The sequence below is a fragment of the Elephas maximus genome, chromosome 16, assembly GCF_024166365.1.
Source record: "Elephas maximus indicus isolate mEleMax1 chromosome 16, mEleMax1 primary haplotype, whole genome shotgun sequence".
NCBI classification, from domain to species: Eukaryota; Metazoa; Chordata; class Mammalia; order Proboscidea; family Elephantidae; genus Elephas; species Elephas maximus.
The window spans coordinates 15737883-15761751 of NC_064834.1; the positions used below are offsets into that span (position 1 = coordinate 15737883).

The 23869-nt window shown below is 50.7% G+C and overlaps 1 protein-coding gene across 5 annotated transcripts in view; it reads right to left on the minus strand.

Annotated features, from left to right (window-relative positions):
• Positions 1-23869, minus strand: part of CDH23 (cadherin related 23) — a 528116-nt gene that overhangs the window by 2178 nt on the left and 502069 nt on the right. For 4 of the 5 annotated variants that reach the window (XM_049855780.1, XM_049855785.1, XM_049855781.1 and 1 more), the window contains 21 exons: positions 19729-20187; positions 16555-16671; positions 15156-15380; positions 14488-14657; positions 14127-14264; positions 13015-13134; positions 11258-11435; positions 10899-11110; positions 8717-8908; positions 8421-8534; positions 7567-7696; positions 7220-7471; positions 6974-7135; positions 4942-5198; positions 4447-4544; positions 1686-1806; positions 1486-1565; positions 1299-1339; positions 1094-1154; positions 485-614; positions 155-277 (listed from right to left, as the gene is read on the minus strand). In XM_049855780.1, coding sequence (XP_049711737.1) covers positions 155-277; positions 485-614; positions 1094-1154; positions 1299-1339; positions 1486-1565; positions 1686-1806; positions 4447-4544; positions 4942-5198; positions 6974-7135; positions 7220-7471; positions 7567-7696; positions 8421-8534; positions 8717-8908; positions 10899-11110; positions 11258-11435; positions 13015-13134; positions 14127-14264; positions 14488-14657; positions 15156-15380; positions 16555-16671; positions 19729-20187 — 3380 coding nt within the window. Of the gene's footprint in view, positions 1-154; positions 278-484; positions 615-1093; positions 1155-1298; positions 1340-1485; positions 1566-1685; positions 1807-4446; positions 4545-4941; positions 5199-6973; positions 7136-7219; positions 7472-7566; positions 7697-8420; positions 8535-8716; positions 8909-10898; positions 11111-11257; positions 11436-13014; positions 13135-14126; positions 14265-14487; positions 14658-15155; positions 15381-16554; positions 16672-17776; positions 17816-19728; positions 20188-23869 lie in introns of those variants that run through there. The other variant, XM_049855782.1, reaches the window with a different exon arrangement.

A 23869-nucleotide genomic window follows, 5' to 3' on the forward strand; every position in this document is an offset into this window, starting at 1 on the left:
CCAGGAGCCTCTCAGCCCTGGTGGAAGGATGGGTGTCACTGAGCCTGCAGGGGAACAAAAGTGTTTCCCAAGCACCTCCCTCCCTGCGTCCTTGGGAGTGGGGTCTAAACTCAGCCTGGGGGTTGGGTACAGGAGCCTGCTGGGAGGGCCTCACCTTAATGGGCCCCTCCCGAATGACCTGGCCCAGCTTGGCAATGTTGTCATACTCCTGGATGGCTGCCCGCAGGTACCGGTCATCGTCAGGCTTGACAGCTGCTGGCTCACGCCCAAAAGTTCCCTGGGGAAAGGGGATGTTAGCTGGAGCAGGAGATCCCTGTCCCACCGCAGACACACAAAGTCGTACACATAAAAACACGCACATACATGTAAACACACACGTTCATAAACACACAGATACATACACGGCAGACAATGACCCCCAAAGAACCCAACTCCTTGGCAAGCGGTGAAGACGTGCCCCACCCCCGCCCTCTGCCCAGCTCACGTGGGTGCGGGTGGGGCTGTTCCACAGGTCAGCAATCTCGCTCAGGTTTTCTGGTAGGTCATCCTCGTGCTCGGCCTGGGCGGCCAGCTCCAGGTTCCGGCAGAAAGGATCCAGCCACACGGGGTTGGCCCTGTGGGTGCGGAGTGGGTGGGGTGGGGGCAGGCTCAAGGGGAAAGATGCCTTCCCTGTCTCACCCATAACCCCTGCCCTTTCCCCTGGCCAACTGCAGTGTGTTTCACAGAGCTGGGGCGTGGGGCTGTAGAAAGCAGCACCTCGTCACCCTTGGGTGCCTCCTTCCACCCTAGGATCCCGCTAGAACTAGGATGACATATCAGTCTGGATCAGCTTTGGTGCAGAGGCCTCACCCTGCACCAGGTGACCACAGTCTACTTTGCCTGGAACTAGGGGCTGGATCAGGAGTAGGGAGCCCAGCTCCTTTCAGAGGGTGAGGGGAGAGCGATGGTCAGCCCAGCAGGGGGCGCCCACACCTCAGGTTTAAGTCAGCCTCGTTCCCTCAGCCATTGAGGGCCTGCAGGGAGTCCTCCATGCCAGCTGGGTCCTCCGCAGGCTCCCAAAGTGGACAGGGCCGGGCTTGGGGACCCCACTCACCCGTCAAAGGAGTACTTGTTAGTGTTGGGCATGTCCATGATGTCGATGAAACCGCGATTCCCTGCAGGGAGAAGGGCTGGGAGCAAGGGGCCCTGGGAGGGTTGGGCAAGAAGAGGAGGGGTACACCCAGCTTTGGGTGGGGGGAGCCTGGGCCCAGCCCCTCCCACTCCTTCCTCTTCTCCCCTCTGTTGCAGCCCTCACTCACCTGCTGAGCCAGCCACAATGGCTTTGAGCTTCCTCTTGTGTCTGCAGAGAAGCAGAGAGAGGGGCTGGTGGGGGAGCCAGGCTGGCATCTCAGAGGCCCAGACGGCCCTGCTGCCTCTGTGGCCGTCCCAGGAGCAGGACAGGTCAGGCCCTATCTCTGGGCAGTGGGGTGGCGTGGGGGCACTCACATGGTCCTATAGTACCAGTTCATGAGGATGAAGAGCATGGCTGCCAGGAAGAGGAGAATAGCCAGGACGATAATCGCCATCTGGGGGAGGGAGGGACAGGCACGAGTGGGACGCCTGGGCCAGAGCCCGGGTAGCAGTGCCCCTCCACATGCAGTGAGGGCAGCAAGGGGCTGTGGGGGCTGGTGGGCCGCCAGGGGTACCTGCAGGGCAGACATGTCATCAGGCAGCCGGACAGAGATGGCCGGCTGCACATCCAGGACGTTGTAGTTCCGGAAAAGATTCCGCAGCTGCTCCTTGTTCTCATCAATCATCTGAATCACCCTGGACAAGAGGCCAGGAACCCGGCTCCCATCCTCGGCCATCCACCAAGACCTCGTCCCGCCCAGGACAGCCTGCCCTCCTCCCACCTTGAGCTCTCAGAGCTCACCACCCCCTGCAAGCCTTTTAAAATTAAAGTCCACCACCTCAACAACAGAAAGACAAACAATCCAATTGAAAAATGGGCAAAGACATGAACAGACACTTCACCAAAGAAGACTTTCAAGTGGCCAACAAATACAAGAAGAGATGCTCACGATCATTAGCCATTAACCTGTTGCTGTCAAGTCGATTCCGACTCATGGTGACCCTACAGGACAGAGCAGGACTGCCCCATAGGGTTTCCAAGAAGTGGCTAGTGGATTTAAACTGCTGATCTTTTTGGTTAGCAGCCGAGCTCTTAACCACTGCACCACCAGGGCTCCCATTAGCAATTAAAACCCGTTGCCATCAAGTTGATCGTGACTCACAGTGACCCTAAAGGACAGAGTAGAACTGCCCCATAGGGCTTCCAAGGAGCAGCTGGTAGATTTGAACTGCTGACCTTTTGGTTAGCAGCTATATCTCTTAACCACTGTGCCACCAGGACTGCCCCCCCCCATTAGCCATTAGTGAGATGCAAATCAAGACAACAATGAGATATCATCTCACCCCCAGCAATAATGGCAGTGATCAAAAACAGAAAACAACAAATGCTGGTGAGGGTGTGGGGAGACTAGAACCCATATACACTGCTGTTGGAACCATAAAATGGTACAACCACTGTGGAAAACGGTATGGCGCTCCCTTAAAAAGTTAGCAATAGAGATACCATATGATCCAGGAATCCCACTCCTAGGAATACAGCCTAGAGAATTCAGAGCTGTCACATGAATAGACATATGCACACCCATGTTCACTGCAGCATTGCTCACAATAGCAAAAAGATGGAAACAACTGAAGCGCCCATCAACTGACGAGTGGATAAACAACGTATGGTGTGTACACACAATGGAATACTATAAGATATTCAAGAGTAACCAATCTGTGAAACATCTCACAACATGGACGAATCTGGAGGGCATTATACTGGGTGAAATTAGTCAATCACAAAAGGACAGCCATTGTGTGAGACCACTATTTAAAAAGCTGAGAAAAGGTTTACGCACAGAAAGAAACATTCTTTGATGGTTACCAGGGATGGGAGGGAGAGGGAGGGAAAATCACTAACTAGATAGTAGACACATATTAACTTGGGTGAAGGGAAAGGTAATACACAATAAGGGGGAGGTCAGCACAACATGACAAGGTAAAGGGAGACTCTGAGAGGTATGCAAAGGAAAAGGCAACAGCGGTGAATACTATCACACACAAAATCTTGCAGTAACAGGAATAACAAACAATAAATTACGAGTGGCAGACACGTCAGCTGAACAGGCGTGGGATGGCACATGGGAGGACACCCAGGAGCATAGACAGGGTATCTATGAACATAGTAGAGCACACAGGGGGCAAAGTTCTGAAAACTTCTCAGCCACAACCAAACACCTCAAGGGACAGAGTCACTGGGCTTGAGGGCATAGGACCATAATCTCAGGGGACATCTAGGCCAATTGGCATAACATAGTCCATAAAGATAAGGTTCTACATGCTACTTTGATGAGTAGCAACTGGGTCTTAAAAGCTTGCAAGCAGCTATCTAAGATACAACTATTGGTCTCTTCCTGTCTGGAGCAAAAAAGAGTGAAGAAAATCAAAGACTCGAGGAAACAATTAGTCCAGAGGACTAATGGACCACATGATACACAGGCCTCCACTAGCCTGAGACCAGAAGAACTAGATGATGGCTGGTTACCACTACCAACTGCTCTGACTGGGATCACAGAAGGTTCTGGACAGAATGAGAGGAACACGTAGAACAAAATTCAAATTCATATAAAAGACCAGGCTGGCTGGTCTGATAGAGACTGGTAGAACCCCTGAGACTATGGCCCTTAGACACCCTTCAAACCTGGAACCGGACCCCCTCCCAAAGATCACCTTTTAGTCAAACAATAGGCAGGCTTATAAAGCGAACAATAACACTTGTGAAGAATGTGCTCCCCAGAACAATCAACCATACGAGACCAAAAGGGCAGCATGTACCCAAAAAACAAAGTTCAGAAAGCAGGAAGCGGCATGAAAGCTGGGCAAATGGAAATGGGGACCCTAGGGAGGAAGTGGCTAGAATGCTGTCACACTGAGAGGATTGCAACTAATGTCACAAAACGAGGTGTGTGTAAGTTGTTCAACAGGAAATAATTTGCTCTGTAAACTTTCACCCAAACCACAACAAAATGTTCAAAACAAACAAACAAACAAAGGACAAAAGCCTACCTGGCTAATATAGCTTTGTATCTTACAGGGCTCCTGACACCCTCATAAAGGACCCGGCTTGATCCTATATTAGCTACAATCCTCCCATTTCACAGATGGGGAAACTAAGGCTCAGAGGGGCAGAACTCAGATTATATCCCAAACCATGCTCTCTCCACTAGCCCTGCCCACCTGTGGGAGGAGCCCCACACAGCAGGCCTGAGGGTGCTGCATGTGCCTCCTTTGGTGGGTCCCCACCCCTCCTCCAGGTCAGGAAGGTAGACAGTCTGAGGGAAGGCCCCCACCCACCGGTCCACATCCAGGATGCGGTTGGTATCCCGGTTCACCACGTGGATGAGCAGCTCTGTCTGTGCGAAGTTCACCCGACCCTTCTTGTCCACGTGAAACTAGGTGAGAAGGGGCATTGTGGACTATAGGCATTGCTGCATGGACGGGCCAAGGGATGGAGTGGGCAGGCTTCTTCTAGGAACCCCTGCTGCCCCAGCCTAGTACTAAACCCATCTCTACTGAATCCTGAGAACCAAGCACGATGCTAATCGCTTCGCCTGCCCTGGGTCAGCCCATTTTACAGATGAGGAAATTGAGGCCCAGAGACCTAGAAGGACTTTCTTGAGGCCACACAGCTAGGAAATGGCTGAGGGGGGCATATACTCCATGTCATGCATACACAGGCACCCCCTCCCCACACACACACATCTCCATAACACCCTGGTCCTCCTGTGGCCTGCCCTTGGCCCTCTTTCTTCCTCAATGCCCCAGTGCTGGGTGGGTCCCACGGGACACCTGCACGTCGTCAGTGTTGACGATGGCTCCTGTGATGTCGGCGAGCAGGCGGGTGAATTCCTCCTTGAAGCCGCGCACCCGTTCAGGGATCTCGTTAATGACAATCTTGACACGCTGATCATCCCTCAGGATGTAAATGCCGATGATGGCTGTGTCATTGTGGCCCGCCAGGTCCCTGGCCACGATGTCCACCACAAAGTAGCCAGGGCTGTAGGCCGTGAAAAGGTCGAAGGTGCGCAGAATGCCGTCCACACTCCCTGAGGGAAGAGCCCGCAAGAGGGGCGCAGCTCAGGAGCCACCGGAAGGGGCAAAGGGCCAGGGCAGGTGGGCACATCAAGGGGCAGCATGGGTCTGCAGTAACTCAGGGCACATATGCTGCAGGGCCCAGCAGGCAGCAGAGATGACAGAGTGGACGGGGACCCGTGGGCAGGAGTGCACATCTCCAGGGGCAGCGGCTTGCGCCTTAGTCTGGCTGATTACTGCCACAGGGGAGGGGCAAACCTTTCACTTTTTCTAGAGAAATCAGACATTCACATTTTTATGCAAAATCCCTTGATTTTAAACTATTGACCTAAGTTTTTATGTAAATACTTTGCATGTTAGATACAACTGTAGGCTGCAGAATCAAGGATGGTGAGTTAGTGACCTCCCCTGCACCATCCTGAGGTGCTGTGCTGTGGGACACTGCTGAGCCCCCTCAGTGCCTCTCCCTCTGTGCCTGTCTGTCTCTTTCACATACTATACACACACAACTCAGAATTCTACAAACACAGTGGAGCCATTACCGGAGGTGGTACAGCATAGTCTTTTCTTAGAAGACAGGAGACCTGGGTTCAAAATCTGCAACTTTCTAGCTCTGTGACCTTCAACAAACTATTTAGCATCTCTGCACCTTGCTTTATTAAAACAAGAGCAGTAGGCGCTCAGAGGAGGAAGGGATAGTATTTGGTTGTATGGTCAGAGAAGCCTTCCTGGAGGAGGTGGCCCGTGAAGTGGATTTCAAAGAATGGGAGGGAGTATCAGAAGGCAAAGATGGGAGTAGGGATGGCATTCTAGGAAGTGAAGATGGGGGTGCAGAGACCCAGGGGAGGGTGGTATAGAGCAGGGTGAGGGAACTGAGCAGCTCAGCTTGGCTGGGCACAGGGCCCTTGAGAACAGTAGCGGGGTGTGGAGCTGGAGAGAGGGATTAGGGGAGGCCTCGAACGCCAGGCCAAGGAGTCTGAATTGACTCCTATAAACACAGAAGAGTGAGGAAGGTGTTGGGGCTGGAGGTAAGGTGAGAGGTACAAGTGTCCACTTTGATTTCTGGCTTCCCAGTGCCTAGCACAGTGTCTGCTACAGGAGACAGTGAGGGGCACACGTGGAAAGATAGGAGGATATATGGAAAGGAAGATGGATGGATGGATGGATGGTGGATGGATGGATGGATGGATGGATGGATGGATGGATGGATGGATGGATGGATGGATGGATGGATGGATGGATGGGTGGATGGATGGATGGATGGGTAGATGGATGGGTGGATGGATGGGTGGATGGACAGATGTATAGATGGGTGGATGGACAGATGTGTAGATGGGTGGATGGACAGATGTGTAGATGGGTGGAAAGATGATGAACCAAAGGATGAAGGATGCGCTGCTGAATGGATGGAAGGTTGGACATATAACAGATGGATGGATGAGAGAATGGAAAGGAGGAGAGGAAAGAAGAAAGGTGGCTGGGCAGATCCAGAGATGGATCAGTGGATAAATTAGTGAGTAGATGGATGAATGGAATGATAAAAAATGGCTGACTGGCTGAATAATGGATGGAAGGAAAAGTAGATGGATGAACAAATGATGGCTAGTTAGCTGGATGGACTACTGAAGGATGGACGAGTTGATGAATGAAAGGACTGACATGGTTGGGTGGATGGATGACCGCCACCCACACCCTGTGGTGCCCACAAAGACTCTGTCTCCTCCCGACTACAGTGCATGCAGTGACTGAGGTCTTGGCTGGAGGCTACCATGTGTGGCCAGACTCCTACCCATGGTGAAGACCTGGCCCACATCCTCAGAGTCGTTGGCAAGGGCCCGGAAGTAGTGGATGGCCAGGATGCTGTAGAAGACCAGGCTGTTGTTGCCGATGTCTGCATCCAGGGCCAGCACCTGGACCAGCTCTGAGCCCACCTTGGCATCGGTGGCCACTCCTGCAGGAGCAGTCAAGTGGATGTAAGTGGTGGGCCAGACCTACCCACCCCCCATGCCCCAAGCCCAGGCTCTGGCCCCTGCACCTGCAGTGTACTCGGCTTTGGTGAACCGTGGCGGCTGGTCATTGATGTCCTCCAGCACAACCCGCACCTCCTGCAGGGTGGGGTCAGCCAGCAGGTCAAGGGCCAGGGAGGGCTCATGGGGAGGTGTCCAGCTGCGATTGCTTGAGGCCTTGACAATGATGGAGAAGACAGCCTCCCGTTCCCGGTCCAGGTCCCGCAGTACCAGGAGACACCCATCAGGCTGCAGATGGAAGTTCTTCTCTTTGTTGCCGGCTAGGGATGGGACCAGGGGACGGGGTCAGGGTCAGGGCCCACGCAGGCCATCTCCAGCCCCAGGGTAGGTTGGCACTAGCCCTGTTGGGCCCCACCTGCGATGAAGTAGTACACGATGGCGTTGGAGCCCTCATCTGCGTCCACAGCGCCTGTCACGTTGCCCACGAGGGTGCCGCGTGGCGAGTGCTCAGGTACTGTTAGCAGCTGGTACTGGGGGCTGCCTTTCTGCAGGGGAGGCAGCCGTCATCACAGGAGGAGAAGGCTGGGCGTCCACCCCCTGCCAGGGGGCTCTGCATAGTGCCTTTCTGTGGGTGCTCAGGGAGTTTATTGCCCAGGCCTCATGGGGTGAGCAGAGCAGCTGTAACCTCAAGGAGCAAAGGCTCGAGATGCCAGCTCTGTCCCCAGGGAGTGTCACCTAGTGACATCCTCCATGAGGGCAGGGCGGAGCTTCGCACGTCCTCATAAGTATCCCTAGCACCTAGACCAGCGGCGGGCAGAGCGGTGGGTGCTCAGCCCGTGGAGTAACAGACTCACACAGTCACCCAAGAACATCACTTCACAGGTGCACACAAGAAGAAAAAACAAGCAAGCCAGAGAGTCTCCATCCACAGGAGGGCCCCAACCCTGCTGCCTGGCTTCCTTCCAGCCCCTGCTCAGTAAAGCCCAGCTGATTTTCATGCCTCTTGGGTGGGTGTTTGTGTGCAAATTTAAGAGTATCAGCTTCAGGAGTCCAGGCATTTTTCTCTGGTCTTGTGACCGCTGGGTAGCGCCTGGAAATAGTAGCTGCTCAATAAATAACTAGTCTCCTGCGAAATGCATGCAGACATTTGTGGGTGTAACCACTTGCTCGTACTGGCCCTGTGTGTGTAGGGGAGCCTGTGCACGTGTGTGTTGGCAGGGTGGTGAGTCCCCGTGTTGGCGTGACCGGCGCAGGGGATAGGCAGCTCACTGGGGGCCTCGCGAAGAGGGGTTCGTTGTCGTCGATGTCCTCCAGGGCTACCTGCAGCGGCTGCATTGTCTCGTATGGCACCGGCTGGCCCAGGTCGCTGGCCACCAGGATGAGCTGGGGGGAAAGATGTGCAGTCACAGGGGTGACTGGTGCCTACGAGGGGCGGGGGCGGTCACCGGCTTAGGGCCCAAGCCTGGAAGTCCCGACTTTCTCGGTGGGGAGGTGGAGCCCTGCACCCAGCTAGGAAAGCCCCTCCTCGGCCCCGCCCCCGCCCCATGTCGGGCCCCGCCCCTTACGCTGTACACCGCCTGTGTCTCACGGTCCAGGCGTTGCGCGGTCTGGATGAGGCCGCTGATGGGGTCGATGGTGAAGTATTCCCAGTCCCGGTTGCCTGCTGTCTTCAGGAAGCTGTAGCGCACTGCCCCGTTGAGGCCCTCGTCCTTGTCTGTGGCGTAGACCTCGTACACGTTGGAGCGCAGCGGGATCTCCTGGAGAGGGGTTGAGGATGGGGAGGGAGGCTCCTGGACATCTGAGAGAATTCCAGCCCCCAGGCCCTGATGGAGCGCCTTCCTGTTTCTCTTCCCGTAGCAGAAAGTCCTTGTCCCCTTCCAGCATGTGTAGAACACGCTGGCTGCTTGACTGGACTCTCCTGGAGTCTGAGCATGTGCTAGCTGTCCCCCTGTCCTCCAGCTAACACCACTGTCCACTGACATGGGCCCCAGCGTGCTTCAGGGTGACCACCTTCCTGGAGCTATGCCCATCCCGCCAGCCCCACTGCATGCTGAGGCTGGGGGGACAGAAGGGGAGTCCAAAAGCTGAGACCACAGCCACCCTTTGTCTCTCTTTCTGTCTTGCTCTCTCTGTTACCCTAATCACAGAGACTCTGGGTATCCCCAAATGACACCATCCATCCCAGGGGGTGGCTGAAAGGGGGGCACACAGGCAGGGTGACATGGTAGATAGAGATTGTATGCCCGGGTTCTAGTCTGTCACTAATGTACCATGTGAACTGGACATGCCACTTCACCTCTCAGAGTCTCATCTCCTGAATTCTCGTAAGTCTAAGACATAAAAAAAACTAACAAATTGTACATCGACCCATGATAAGGCCGCCCAGGGCAAAAAGAAAAAAAAAAGAGAGAGCAAGTTTCTTTGCTTTTGGTTGAAAAATTATCAGCTCAGCATGGCTTCATTGTTTATCTCATTGGTCATGACAATCAGAAGCTCCAAATAGAAGTTACATCTAATTAATAAAAAGCAGGATGACAAATAGATAATTACTTAACAAATGCTGGTTGTTTGGGAGACATAAATCTTTCCAAACACAGGGTCCTTGAGGGAAAAACTTAGTAAATGGGGCCTTTGGAGTGGAAAAGAACTAGATTATTAGCAATTTATATCCTGTTTCATTTCATGAAAAAGATTTGAAGCAGCTTATAAAAAGGTGTAACTTATAGTAGGATTGAACATGTTAAAAACTGAGGGTAAAGAAAAAAAAAAAAAAGGCTTAGCAAGAAGTTGGAAGCTGAGCAGTGGGAGGCAAGGTGTGTGCCCTGAGTCCCTGCAGGATCATTCAAGGCGGGCTGACTACTCTGAGCTCCCTAGTGGGCAAAGCAAAGAAGACCACTCAATCACTGCAGATGTGACACTAGATACAAGGTAAAGGCAAATCACAAGGTGAAACCATAGTGTTTCCTACAGCTCAGGCCTGGGAGAAATTTCTCCCGTGGGAACTCAAAGGGACAGTGAGTGACAACATGGCCTTAGTACTGGCATTCAGAGACGCAGAGACTTGCTGCAGTCGGGGGGGCCAGGAATGAGTGGGAGACATCCTAACTGTACCACCAAGGAGCATTTGGGGCCTGTGCTAGAAGAAAGAGGGGAAGAACAGCAGACAAAAGAGTACTTCCTCCATTTTAGATGGCAATTTAGACCAAGAAATGAAAGAACTGGAGAGATTCCAGGACCTTGGCCACTTCCCGTTGTTTTTTATTTTGATGCCTATCCTCAGCCCCAGGCTGTCTCCACATTGGTATCAGCAGGAACAGACAGACAGACAGAAGGGGCATGTGTGTTTATTTTGAGACAAGTATGGGGGAAGTGGCGGCTGGGGAGACTGTCCTCGGCAGACATCTGAGAGCAAGAGATGGGGCGTCTACTATTATTATTCCCACTCGGCAGATGAAAAAACAGACTCAGAGAAGTAATTTGCTCAAGGTCATTTGGTAAGTAAAAGAGTTGGGTTCAAATTAAATCTTTTGTTAGCACAGCCCATGCTACTAACCACTGTTCAGTACTGCCCTGTGTGGTATTGGGTACATCTGATCCCTTCACTGGTCTCAGTTTTCCTACCTTCACAATGGGGTCCCTTCCACTTTCCCAGGCAATGACTGGAGGATGAAGAGGGGGACTGGATATTGGAAGGGGGATGCTGGTGGACAGGAGGCTCAGATCTGGGGCCCTGAGGGGCAGCAGTACCTCTCTGATGTGTAGGATGGTGCCATTGGGTGGACGCACGAAGACAGGGCGGTTGTCATTGACGTCGATGACCTCTACCAGGAGCATGGTGGTGCCCCAGAGAGGAGGATCTCCACCATCTGTGGCCACCACGGTCAGATTAAACCTCTCGTAGGACTGCAGTGGCCGCTTGGTGGTCACCAGGCCGGAGTCCATGTCCACATGGAAGGCCTCTGGCAGATGGGGCAGGAGAGCAGGGGCATGGCTCTGGCTACTCCTTCCCATCCCTCCTTGTCCTCCTGGTGTGGGGCTGCAGGCATAGCAGCCTGCCCCTTCCCATCCCCACGGGGCTTTGTGGGTTCCCAGGACAGGCTACATACCCGCACCAGGGCCCTCCAGTGAGTAAGCTAATTCCGCATTGGGGCCCTCATCCTGGTCAGTGGCCACCATGGTGATGACTGAGGTCCCCGCTGGCTCGTTCTCATACACGCTCGTGCTGAACTGGGTCTTGGAGAACTGTGGTCGGCAGTCATTGACATCCAGCACCTGGATCACTACCTAGGGTAGCGGTTGAGGTCAAAGGTCAGGAGCATGCTGCTTCTGGGGACCGGGTCACACAGGAGTAAGCTGGGATGGCAGCGGACAGGTGCCACTGGGGGCTGAGAACCAAGGTACTGTTCCTGGTGGGTTGGAGTCTGACCTCAAGCACCTTCTTTAACTGCCTGTGCCTCAGTTTCCTGAGCTGTATCCTGGGGATAATAGTATCTTATCTCTCAGGGTCCTTGTGAGGCACCCACGTGGTTATGTACACTGGATTCTTAGTGCAGTGCCTGGCTTGAGTAAGTACTCAGCAACATGTGGTTCACAAGTAATCTGTGTCAGGCCCTGAAGCAGGAGCCTCTTGTCCCTTCTACTCTGGCATTTGGTTACTCCCAACAGCGGCCCTATGAATCTGACTCTAGTCTCTGGACCTTAATGCTGGATTGCTGTGACTCCTCCACTCCCTAAGGCATCCTCTTGGCTTGGACTTGTGTCTGACACCAGACTATGGCAGGTCCTCTGGACACACCAGGCCGTGAGTCCTTTTTTTCCTGGCTGTGGGGCCCCTGCCTGACTGCACCCATATCACAGCCCTTCACGGCAGCACTTTCTAGAACGCTTTCAGTGCACAAAGCACTTTCGAGCCCTTATCTCCCTGACTTCTCACCACCACCCTAGGAGGCTGGTATCACCAATGGCTGCCCTTTACAGATTTGGCAACTGAGGCCCAGAGAGGTTAAATGAAAAATGCAGTGTGCTCAGCTGGTGGGATCTTAGTCTTCTGACTCCAAATCCTGTGCTTTTCACCACACAGCACGTGCATATGTGAAGGGACAAGATTCAAATGTCACTGTCCCTGCGGGTGCCCCCAGCTCTTTCCCTCTGCCTGCTAAAGAGACTCTGAGAATTCTGCCAAAGAGAATTTATCTTTGCTCATTCAGCTTCTCCCCTTCTCCCACCCTTCAGGAGAGTTTTCTTTTTTGCCCTCTGAGTGATGAGGTTATTATGTGGAGGAATTGGAAGAATAAGTCCAAAAAGACAGACTGGAGAAGGAAAAAAAAAAGGGTGGGGGTGGGAGGAGAACTAAAGAGAAAGTAAAACTTCAAGGGTTGGGATTTTGGAAACAAATGGGGAAAGAGGGCTCAGGTGAGACTCCGGCCTCAGAGCAACTGTGTGGCTGCTAGAGCTGGCATGGCAGTGGGGCTGTGACTCTGGTCCCTCATTAATGTTCTTCAAGAGATATAAACAGTTACTTTATAATTATGTCCAGATGCTGGACTGTTTCTTTCAATGTGACACTATGGAGACACCAAGCCATGTGGAGCCCCAGGCTTTATTTGGGTTATACCCAGGTATGTTTAGCTGCCTTAGTAGGGGTTTGGCACAAGAGATTTCTCCCAGAGAGTCCCTGTCTTCTTAAGCCACAGCCATTGTAACCCACTCAGCTAACCTCTTGCTTCCTCCTTCCTGCCACTATGTCTCTGAGGGGACTGGGTGGCTCTGCTCCCACTCTGAAGCAGTTATTCTCTAAAAGGTTTGCTTGCTCCCTCCACAAGCCCAATCTCTAAAGTCCCTGGCCCAGGTTAGCACCTCTCACCTGTACCGAGTTTTCTCGACGGTTGCTGGCTACATCACCAGGGTTGTCTTTGGCCAAGGCAGTCAGGATATAGTGGTCCTTCTTCTCCCGGTCCAGTGAGGACAGCACATAGATGTCACCCTAATGGGGGAGGATGGCTTCAGGTCCTTCATTTATTCAACAGATATTTCTTGAGCATTTCCTATGTGCCAGGCATCGTTCTAGGCTCTGGAGATACGGTATGAACAGAGAGACAACAACCCCTGCCCCCAAGGACCTCACATTCTAGTGGCTCTTCTTGCTCTCACTACTCCAATCCTCCTGGAGATGGCACCACAGCCCAGACTGGCACTCATTGCCAGGCCAGGGCCTAGCATAGAGTAGTTGCTCCATAATTATTCTTTGTTCTTAGTGCCAGGCCGGGAGCCATGTCAGATTGCTTACACCAAGCAGGAAGGACCAAACTCTGCAGAAAGGGCAGAGTGCAGGGGGAAGGGGGCAGGGAGGGACAGTGGGGGGAGGGGGAAAAGTCCAGTTCCAGCCCCAGCAACTTGGGAAGGTCCTACCTGACCAACCGTCCTCAGGCCATGGGGCCCTCTTCCTGGAAACAGCAACTTTGAAATCTTCATTCATCTTTTTTCCTGAATTTCTACCCCGCTACAAGCCCGAAACTCACAGAAGCATTAAGGAAGGGGGGACGCACCCTTTGGGCCTCTTCCCTACCCCAGCACTGAGTATACAGCCGTGCATGCAGTAGGTGCTCAAACACTGTGCCCACTTTCTGCCCAGCTTTCCATGCCTCTCCTTTGACAGTCTCAAAAAGCAGATTCATGGACCCGAATCAAGTCTGGTGGGGAGACTTAGAAGTCTTTGTGCCTACAAAGGCCTAGTTCCAAAAGACTTTGGCTGCTTCCTTCCATATCTTCTGGGATAGAAAGGCCTCAGTCTATAGATGTCTGGAGCTCTGAGAAAAGGGTTTGCTGACTTGGCTAAAGAACCTCTGAGGCTGCAGAGGTCCAGGTGGTGGGACCCAGAAACAGGGGGATGGCTGCAATGACCTTTGGTGGTTTTTCTATCTATGACCCCAGGCCCCTCCTACTTCCCCCAAACCTAGGACCTCCACCCGCCTTTACCGTGGTGGGGTTGATGGCAAACTTGCCCTCTCCGTCCACGAGGCTGTACTCGATGAGGGCAAAGTTGCCTGAGTCGGTGTCGGTAGCGGAAACTGTCAGGACCACTGTGCCCACGGGCACATCCTCAAAGATGGCTTCCTGGAGCCCAGTGGGCAGGGACAGAGAGTGGGTCAAGGTCAGTTCTAAAGCTTCTGCCCCTGTGCCTGTCCTAGGAACTCAGTGATGCAGAGAACCCAGGGGATCAAGCTGTTTATGGGATGGTCACTCCCAGGGGCCTTAGAGGCTGGCAGGATGGGAGTGCTCAAAGGCCCCAAGAAACAGGCACAGGTCCTGGACCCAACATGTTTGCCTGGCCACCCACCTGGTAGGAGGGATGGTCAAAGATGGGGTTGTTGTCATTGATGTCCACAATCTCCAGGTAGACAGGGATCTCGGCTGCCCGGGGTGGGGACCCATTGTCTGAGGCCCTCACAGTAAAGTTGAACCAGTGCACCTCCTCATAGTCCACTGTCCGGTTGGCAATGACCTTTCCTGAGACACAGAGGCACCCACTACCATTTCAGCCATTCCTTACTCATGGGCAGTTCTCCCTAGTACAAAGAGAAGGATCTGGAACTCTGAGGGGCAAGTGTGGTCTTTAAGATGATGAGTGGCTAGGCAGCACTTGGCCATTGGGCCAAGAGGGACTGGTGTCCAGTGGTTCTCCTTACTGGGGATGGGGGATGAAACCTTCTCACAAGCCAATGGGGTGAGCCTCCTCTGCTCCCTAAGTGTTGCTAATAGTATGAGCTTGGGTGGTGGAGATGGTGGTAGAGTATTCCAGGTTTCCAACAGACCTCAAGGGGGTTTCCATCCTTACCCAGGACTAGGCACACTGTCCTATCCTCTAATGTGGGCATCTGGGAGTAGAATACTGACCATCTTAGATCTGGCCCAGCCCACTGAAGGACCAGCTGGGGCCCAACTGGAGCATGAGAAGCAGGCTTGGACACATCTCCCCAACCCTCCTCTGGCAGATTTCTGACCTACCCATGGAAGAGTCTTCCAGTTGGACATAGCCTGGGGGCGCGAGGTCCAGCAGGGTGTAGGTGATCAGCCCATTGAGGCCCTTGTCGGGGTCCACGGCGGCCACAGCAATGAGCGTGGTGCCTGGAGTGGCCCCCTCCAGGACACGCTCTGTGTAGTAGGTAATCCCGAAGGGCTTGAACTTGGGTGTATTGTCGTTGACATCCAGGATGTTGACTGTCAGCTTCGCTGGGGTGAAGGCAGTGGGATGGCAAGGTGAAGGGGCTCCAGTGTGGCTGGCTCAGGCCTTGCTAAGCCTCAGCCAAGCCAGGAGAGGAAGGCATATCTCACAGCCCTCCTAGGACTCCCTGAAGCTTGACTCATCATCCCTCAGGCTGTGGCATGAGGCCCTTCTTTCTCATTCTGGTCACTCGCTCTTCCATAAAGGGAAGGGGCCTGGGTTCTACCAACTGGCTGAGTGACCTTGGTGAGCCCCTGGCCCTCACTGGATCTCAGTTTCCTCACCTGTTCAATGAGGTAGGACTAGATGGTCATTAAGACCCTGCCTATGACTTGGCCTCTGTTTTCTGCGTCATCCCTTCTACATCCTTGGCCCTTTGCCCTTTTGAGCTTGGGACATGAAGGGGATGACTAAGTCTGCCCTTCCTTCCTGAAAACTTGGGCCTCTGGGTTGTGAAGATAAGTGGTCACTATCTTCCAGGCTGGTTCCCCACCCCAGCAGCCGTCCTCACTTTATGGCAGAGGCCACTTGAGGCTACCCCATCCCCACCCCACCTTTGCTCAGCTTATTCAATCCACACCTCTAGCAGCCTCCTGCCCCAGCTTGTGCCTCAGGCTGCAGACAGGGTGGCCTGTTCCCTCAGAGGGTGGCACTGTGCCCCTCTCTTCTCTATCGTGGAGCCTGCGCAACCCCCTCCCTATGCTGTGTCTGTGGCCTCGAGCCACCTTTCCTCGCTCTTGCCCTCCTCTGTGGCTGACCTTGTGGCTTCCTAACAGATGACAAGGTTCCTGTCTCACATCCTAGCCTCACCCTCTTTACTCATTATGGCAACTGTATTCTGGACTAAGTCTCTGTTGACCCATCCTTTTCTCAATCCCCGTCCAGGCTCTACTAGGCCTCCTTCCCATCTCTGAGCCACGGGATTCAGATCACACACAATTCTGGGCTTCTGGATTCCCCCACTGCTGAGCGTGTATAACAACTGGACACACGGCCACCCTGAGCCTCACTGTACCTTGCCAGCCCCAAGTTGCCTTTAGTGTTGCCTGACTACTGGTAGCCCACGCACCTGCATCCTGTTGCTCCCTCTCTGGGGGCCCAGCCAGTGCCTGCCTCCAGCTTGCCCCCCTGCCCTGATTTGCTCCAAGTAACCAATGGGAGATGCCTGCAGGAAAACCTTACCATTTGGCACGCTGACAGCATGCTCTGGTAGATCACTGGCATTGTCAATCACTGAGAGAGTGACCTCATAGGTGGCAACCAGCTCCCGGTTCAGGGGGGACTTCACAATTACAGACCCTGTTGACCAGACCAGGTCAGGTTCAGCCCGAGGGGAAACCCCTAAAAGCTGGGCCTCCCAGAGGGTGCTCTTGGCCAATCTTCCCAATCCCCAGAGAAAACAATAGTCCCTAGTGGGCCCCAGGACTTGCTTGTCTCATCTCTGGCTGAGAGAGTCTCACAGCCACCTGCAAGCTGGGGGCACAACACTGCCCCTCACTCAATGCTTGCCAAGTGGGTGACCCTGGGGAAGTTATTTAACCTCCATTTCGTCATTTGTAACATGGGAGTAATTACAGTACCTACCACGTAGGGTTAATTTGAAGATTAGAAAAATTAAATGACTTTACATTTGTGAAGTGATTACAGCAGTGCCTGGCACACAGTAAGCTCTGTGTAACTACTTGTTTAAAAAATGCTTATGTTCAGGGGAGATCAATTACAAAAGAAGGTCATGTGCAGCTGAAAAGCCCTGGGTGGGGGGCAGCCCCTGGAGGAGGCAGTGGCAGAACACGCCAGATATCCCAGGCCTACCCCTTGGTCTTGGTTAAGTGGGGAGTGATACGAGAAAGGAGTGTCAGGTCCTGTTTTTGTACTAGCAAGGAGCTGCTTCCTTCTCTCCTATCCGCTGCCTCCCAGAGTCCCAGCCTACCCCCTAGAAGCAAAGGGGGACCTTCCAGAGGCTTGGGGCTTGGAGTGGACAGACCTAGTTTGGTTGACCCAGGAGCTGGCTCTGCTAGGACCTCTCTTCCTGCCTGCTGGAAGGCTTGGAAGCTCCTTGCAGTGGCCCCATCCTAGAGTGAAATCCCCTCTTTTCCTTTCCAGCTCCCTTTCAGGCACCAGGGCCTCTAGGGTCCCCCCTTGACAGATCCCCTTGCTGGGCTTCTGTCCTCCGCGGATCCCCAGCTATGGGGTAGTCACTTACCCTGGGCCGCTGCCTCCTCCTCCTCTTCCTACTCTCGCTCCCTGTCCCCCAGGCTGGGGAGCGAGGATGGGGAGAGGGTGGCTGCATTCAGTCTGCAAAGGCTGGGCCATGGCCTGGCCCGGGGCCCCACAGGACGGAAGGGGTGGTGGGGGTGTGGTGGGCATGGAGGAAGGCAATGGGGTGAAGCAGAGAGGAGATGAGGTGGGAAGTGACAGAGAAACAGAGCTCAAACCTGCGGGCCTGCCAGCCATGAGGAAGAGAGAAGAGGGTAACATCAGTTAGTTCAGGGTACAGTGGGGATGGAGCAGGGCAGGGCTTGGGAAGGCGGGGGCTCAGAGCTGACCAGGGTAGGAGGTGCGGGAGGGAGAGGTGAGAGTGGGGAGGTGGTGGAAGGGGAGAGGCAGAGGGGAAGGGCGCCAGGGAAGCAAGTCGGGCCCAGTTGAAGTAAAGAAAACAGGGGGTCGGGGCTCCGGCAGAAAGAAAAGGGAGGGAAGGTGAGCAAGGGAGGTGAGGAGAGAGTGAGAAAGAGGGGGCAGAGAAGACACTGGAAAGAAAAATAGAGAGAAGTCAGTCAGCAGGAAGGAAAAGAGAAAAGAGTGGAAGAGACAACAGTAGAGCATAAAGTTGCTTGGGTGTGGAGCAGCTCTCCAAGGTCCTGAACAACCAATGCAGCACGGGAGTGCTTCTAATCTGGGATATGATCGATTCTAACTACCTTCTCTTAGTGCTAATAGCTTTTCTTTTTTGTTTTTTCCTTTGGGCCTCAGGCACAGATTGAGTTAATCACACTCTTTGGTGCACTGCATACTTTGATCATTGGTGCTTTTCTTGTTTTATGTATGTATCTATTCCCTTTTATATCCCTCTCCTCTTCCCTTGTCCCCTCTTAAACACCATTTCATTAAAAACCATTGTAATGTATTGAAGTACATTTTTTACTTGAAACTGTTCCTACAAATCGTGTATTGTTTCGTGTGTATATATTTTACATTTATGCAAATTGTATTGTGGTATGTCTCGCATCCTATTTTTCACTCTTTTCAGTAAGTGCTCACCATCTAAGATCCACCCACATTGCTCCGTGTACATTTAATCTATTGTTTCTAACTGCTGCCTGGTTCTCCATGGTGTGCACCCATCACATTTTACTCTTCAGTATCCTAGGATGAGCACCTGGATGGCCTCCAACTTACCACCACTAACAACACTGCAGCGAACATCCTTGTTAAAGTCCCATTATTGACCTGAGAATTTTCTTGGGACATATACTCAGGAGCATAATTGCTGGGTCATAGAGTATGCATGCACTTTGTGCTAGACTGCTGTCCAGACGGTGAAGTCAGTCATGTACGAGGGTCCCAGTGTCCCCACATTGTTACCAATACTCAACCTTGTCCAGCATCCTAAAGTCTACTAATTATGCAAGGAAAACTGATATTTCATTGCTGTTTTACTATGCATTTTTCTGATTACCAATGATTTTAAGCATTTTGTCATAGCCATGTTAGTTTTTCTGTCACTGCTGGGCATTCCTGTAAGGTCCCACGTCCCCTCCCTAATTCCCCAGAGGAACAAAAACATTGATGGCAAAAGATAAAACCATCAAACTTTCATGAAATCAGTTGTATATATTGTGAAGGATAAGTTACGGTTCTCTTTGTTTCAGGATAGTGTAAGAAAGTCACTAAGGGTACAAATATGACTTACAGACGATTTAAATGACGAGTATACTGAAGAAAGTACTCAACCACTTAGTTGTTAAAGAAGTGCCTATTGAAACAAGGTACCATTTTCCTATAAAGTTACAAACATGAAAAATGTATAATACTTAATATTGCCAAGAGTGTGGTGATAACGGGTGCTCTCATACAACTCTGGTGGAGGGAGAGAATCAGCAAGGAGAGAAGGAGCTGCCAAGGGAAGAGGAAGAAGAGAAAACAGAGATGGAAGGAGCAAGGGGAGAAAGGGGAAAGAGAGGGAAGGATATGGTGTCAATAGGGGACAGAAGAGAGTAGAAACAGAAGTCAAGGGAAAAAGAGAGGCAGAGAAAGAGAAAAAATAAGAAAGAAGGGAGGGTAAGAAAGAAAGCAGAGAGCAAGCAGATTGGGACAGGGAGTCAGGAGTGAGGGGCAGGAGGGAGCCAGCCCTTGTACCTGTGTTGATATTCACGGCAAAGGCATCTTCCTGGTTGGGCACCAGGTGATCAGTGTCGTCCTTGGCCACGATGCCAGTGATGTGGTACTCCAGCTTTGGGTTGAGGTCACGGTCAATGGCAGTGACGTTGGCAATGACAGTGCCTGGCTCGGCCGACTCCAGCACACTCACTGTCTGGATGGGGTTGAGGAACTCGGGGCGAGAGTCATTGATGTCTTCAATGAGGATGGAGATGATGGCTGTGCCCGAGAGAGGGACGGTGCCCCGGTCGGTGGCCACCACCGTCAGCCTGTAAGATTCCTGCTCCTCCCTGTCGATAGTGACGTTGCTGACACGGATGACCCCGGTGACGGGGTGGATGAGGAAGCGGTCCTGAGCCCCTGCTTCTATTCGGTAGACCAGTTCCCCATTGAGGCCACTGTCCTCATCCGTAGCTGTGACTTGAAGGACTGAGAATCCTGTAGGGGTGGGCAAGGGGAGGAGCTGAGCACCCCCCAGTGGCCTCCTCCCAGAGTGCCCCTGGGGCCCTTTCACCAAATGCATTCTCTTCAGGGTCACTTAAAACACTGCATCTAAAAATTACACAAGACTGGTCCTAGTAACTAATTCCCAGAGCATCCAGGATCTAAAAATATCCTTTAGAAATCCAAAACCTTAAAGAGATAGGTAATTCAAGATAAAAACAATAATAAACCACAAAATTATTGTGAAAGTTGAACAAATCCTTAATTTTCCCATGATGACTGACTACTTGGACATTTACTGGAATCTCAGTTATCATCAACTTCTTTCAAATGTTCTTTTTCAGTGCCCCAACTTTTCTGGAGCCCCAAGAAAGTGCTCAGCCTGACTGAGTGATTCACATTTACCTTGCTGCAGAGAAGCAATTCCTTATGCAATCTGTTATTTTCCTGTCTAAACCTGTCTTCTGGAACCACTATAAAGTCAGAGTGTGAAAGGACTGCAGAGATCATCTGAACTAACTCCTCAATAAAAACAAACAAAACAAAAAATTAAAAGTAATAATCAAATAATCAGTATTATTTTATACCATTAGAAATACAGAATTTATGTATTTATGTTATATATTTTTGTATTTATATATTATGTATTTTATATGATTTATAAATTAGTAACTAATAATAAAAGTAGTACATATTCATTAGAAAAAGCCTGGACATATAGTAAAATGAAAGGATGAAAACAAAAATCATGTGTAACCCTATATCCTGGCAATAACCATTGCCATACTTCCTTCTGGTTTTTTCCTGCACGTTTTCCTACAAAATTAGGATCATACGTGGATGTACGCCTTTGTAACCTACTTTTCTGAATTATATTGTAAATTTAAAGTCTTCAAAATACATTTTAATGGCTAAGTAATATTCCACTATAAGAATGGACTATAATTTATTTAACATGTCTGTTGTTGGATATTTAATTCCCGTCTTATTTTTCACTATTGTATATACTGATGTAATTAACTTATTTGCATATAGATTTTGTTTGCATCCTTGAGTGTTGTGTTGTTAGCTGCCATCAAGGTCTCACGGTGACCCCACGCACAATGAGATGGGACTGTTGTGACCCACAGAGTTTTCTTTTTTAAATAATTTTGTTTAGTTGTTGTTTTTGGGAATATATGCAGCAACGATCTACACCAATTCAAGTTTCTACATGTACACTGCAGTGGTGTTGATTATATTCTTTGGGCTGTGCAACCACAACCGCGCCTTTCTGAGTTGCTCCTCCCCCATTCACATAAACTCATTGGGTCCTAAGGTTCCTATCTAATCTTTCGAGTTTCTGTTGTCAGTTTGATCCCATTTAGATGATGTATAAATACAAAAATATAAAACATAACTCTATATAAAAAAAAAGTGTAATGCCTAAGGCAGACACTCTTAGGGCTTTCATTGGCTGATTTTTTCATTTTTTTCATTGGCTGAAGTAGATTGCCAGGCTTTTCTTCCTAGCCCATCTTAGTCTGGAAGCTTCTCTGAAACTTGCTTAGCATTACAGCAACACAGAAGCCTCCGCTGACAGGTGGGGGATGGCAGCGCTGCGGTGCCCTGGCTGGGAATCAAACCTGGGTCTCGTGTATAGAAGGTGAGAATTCTGCCACGGGACCACCACTGTCCTCCTTTAGTATTACCTTGGGACAAATCCCCAGAAATGGAATTGCTAAGTAAAAGCTCATGACACGTAAGTCCAGAATGTCTTTTAGAAAGATTGCATCAAGCTACGCTTACTGGTGGTGCACAGAGGCTCCTTCTTACCACAGCTTTGCCAGCATTTAGTTTTTATACATTTGTCATGTTTGCAAGTTTATAGGAAAATGGTATTTTATGTTCTCTAATTACTAGTGAGATTGAACACTTTTTTTTTTGTATTTTATTTTACTTTTCTTTTTTTAATGTACTTTAGATGAAGGTTTACAGAACAAACTAGTTTCTCATTAAACAGTACACATATTGTTTTATGATATTGGTTAACGACTCCATGCCATGTCAACACTCTCCCTTCTCAACCTTGGGTTCCCTATTACCAGCATTCCTGTCCCCTCCTGCCATCTAGTCCTTGCCCAAGGGCTGGTGTGCCCCTTTGGTCTCATTTTGTTTTATGGCCCTGTCTACTCTTTGGCTGAAGGGTGAACCTTAGGAGTGACTTCATTACTGAGCTGAAAGGGTATCCAGGGGGCATACTCGAAGGGTTTCGCCAGACTCTGTCAGGCCAGCAAGTCTAGTGTTTCTTTCTTTTTATTTTTAATTTTTATTGTACTTTAAGTGAAAGTTTATAAATCAAGTCAGACTCTCATACAAAAATTTATAAACACCTTGCTTTATACTCCTAATTGCTCTCCCCGTAATAAGACAGCACACTCCTTCCCTCTATTTCTTTTCGTGTCCATTCGGCCAGCTTCTGACCCTCTCTACCCTCTCATCTCCCCTTCAGACAGAAAATGCCAACATAGTCTCATGTGTCTACTTGATCCAAGAAGCTCATTCTTTGCTAGTATCATTGTCTATACCATAATCTAGTCCAATCCCTGTCTGAAGAATTAGCTTTAGGAATGGTTCCTGTCTTGGGCTAACAGAAGGTCTGGGGGCCATGACCTCTGGGTCATTCTAGTTTCAGTCAGGCCATATTAAGTCTGGTCTTTTTATGAGAATTGGGGGTCTGCATCCCACTGCTCTCCTGCTCCCTCAGGGGTTCTTTGTTGTGTTTCCTGTCAGGGCAGTCATTGGTTGTGGCCAGGCACCATCTAGTTCTTCTGGTCTCAGGATGATGTAGTCTCTGGTTTATGTGGTCCTTTCTGTCTCTTGGGCTCATAATTACCCTGTGTCTTTGGTGTTCTTCATTCTCCTTTGCTCCAGGTGGTTTGAGATCGATTGATGCGTCTTAGATGGCCACTTGCTAGTGTTTAAGACCCCAGATGCCACTCTCCAAGATGGGATGCAGAATGTTTTCTTAATAGATTTTATTATGCCAATTGACTTAGATATCCTCTGAAACCATGGTCCCCAAACCCCTGCCCCTGCTACGCTGGCCTTCAAAGTGTTCAGTTTATTTGGGAAACTTCTTTGCTTTTGGTTTAGTCCAGTTGTGCTGACCTCTCCTGTATTGTGTGTTGTCTTTCCCTTCACCTAAAAAAATTCTTATCTCCTATCTAATTAGTGAAAACCCCTCTCACTCCCTCCCTCCTTCCCTCCCCGCCTTATAACCATCAGAGAATATTCTCTTCTCTGTTTAAACTATTTCTCGAGTTCTTATAATAGTGGTCTTATACAATATTTGTCCTTTTGCAGCTGACTAATTTCACTCAGCATAATGCCTTCCAGATTCTTCCATGTTATGAAATGTTTCACGGATTCATCATTGTTCTTTACTGACATGTAATATTCCATTGTGTGAATAGCCCATAATTTATCCATTCATCTGTTGATGGGCACCTTGGTTGCTTCCAACTTTTTGCTATTGTAAACAGTGCTGCCATGAACATGGGTGCGTGTATAACTGTTCGTGTAAAGGCTGTTATTTCTCTAGGATATATTCCCCAGACTGGGATTGCTGGATCGTACGGTAGTTCTATTTGTAGTTTTTCAAGGAAGCGCCAAATCGATTTCCAAAGTGGTTGTA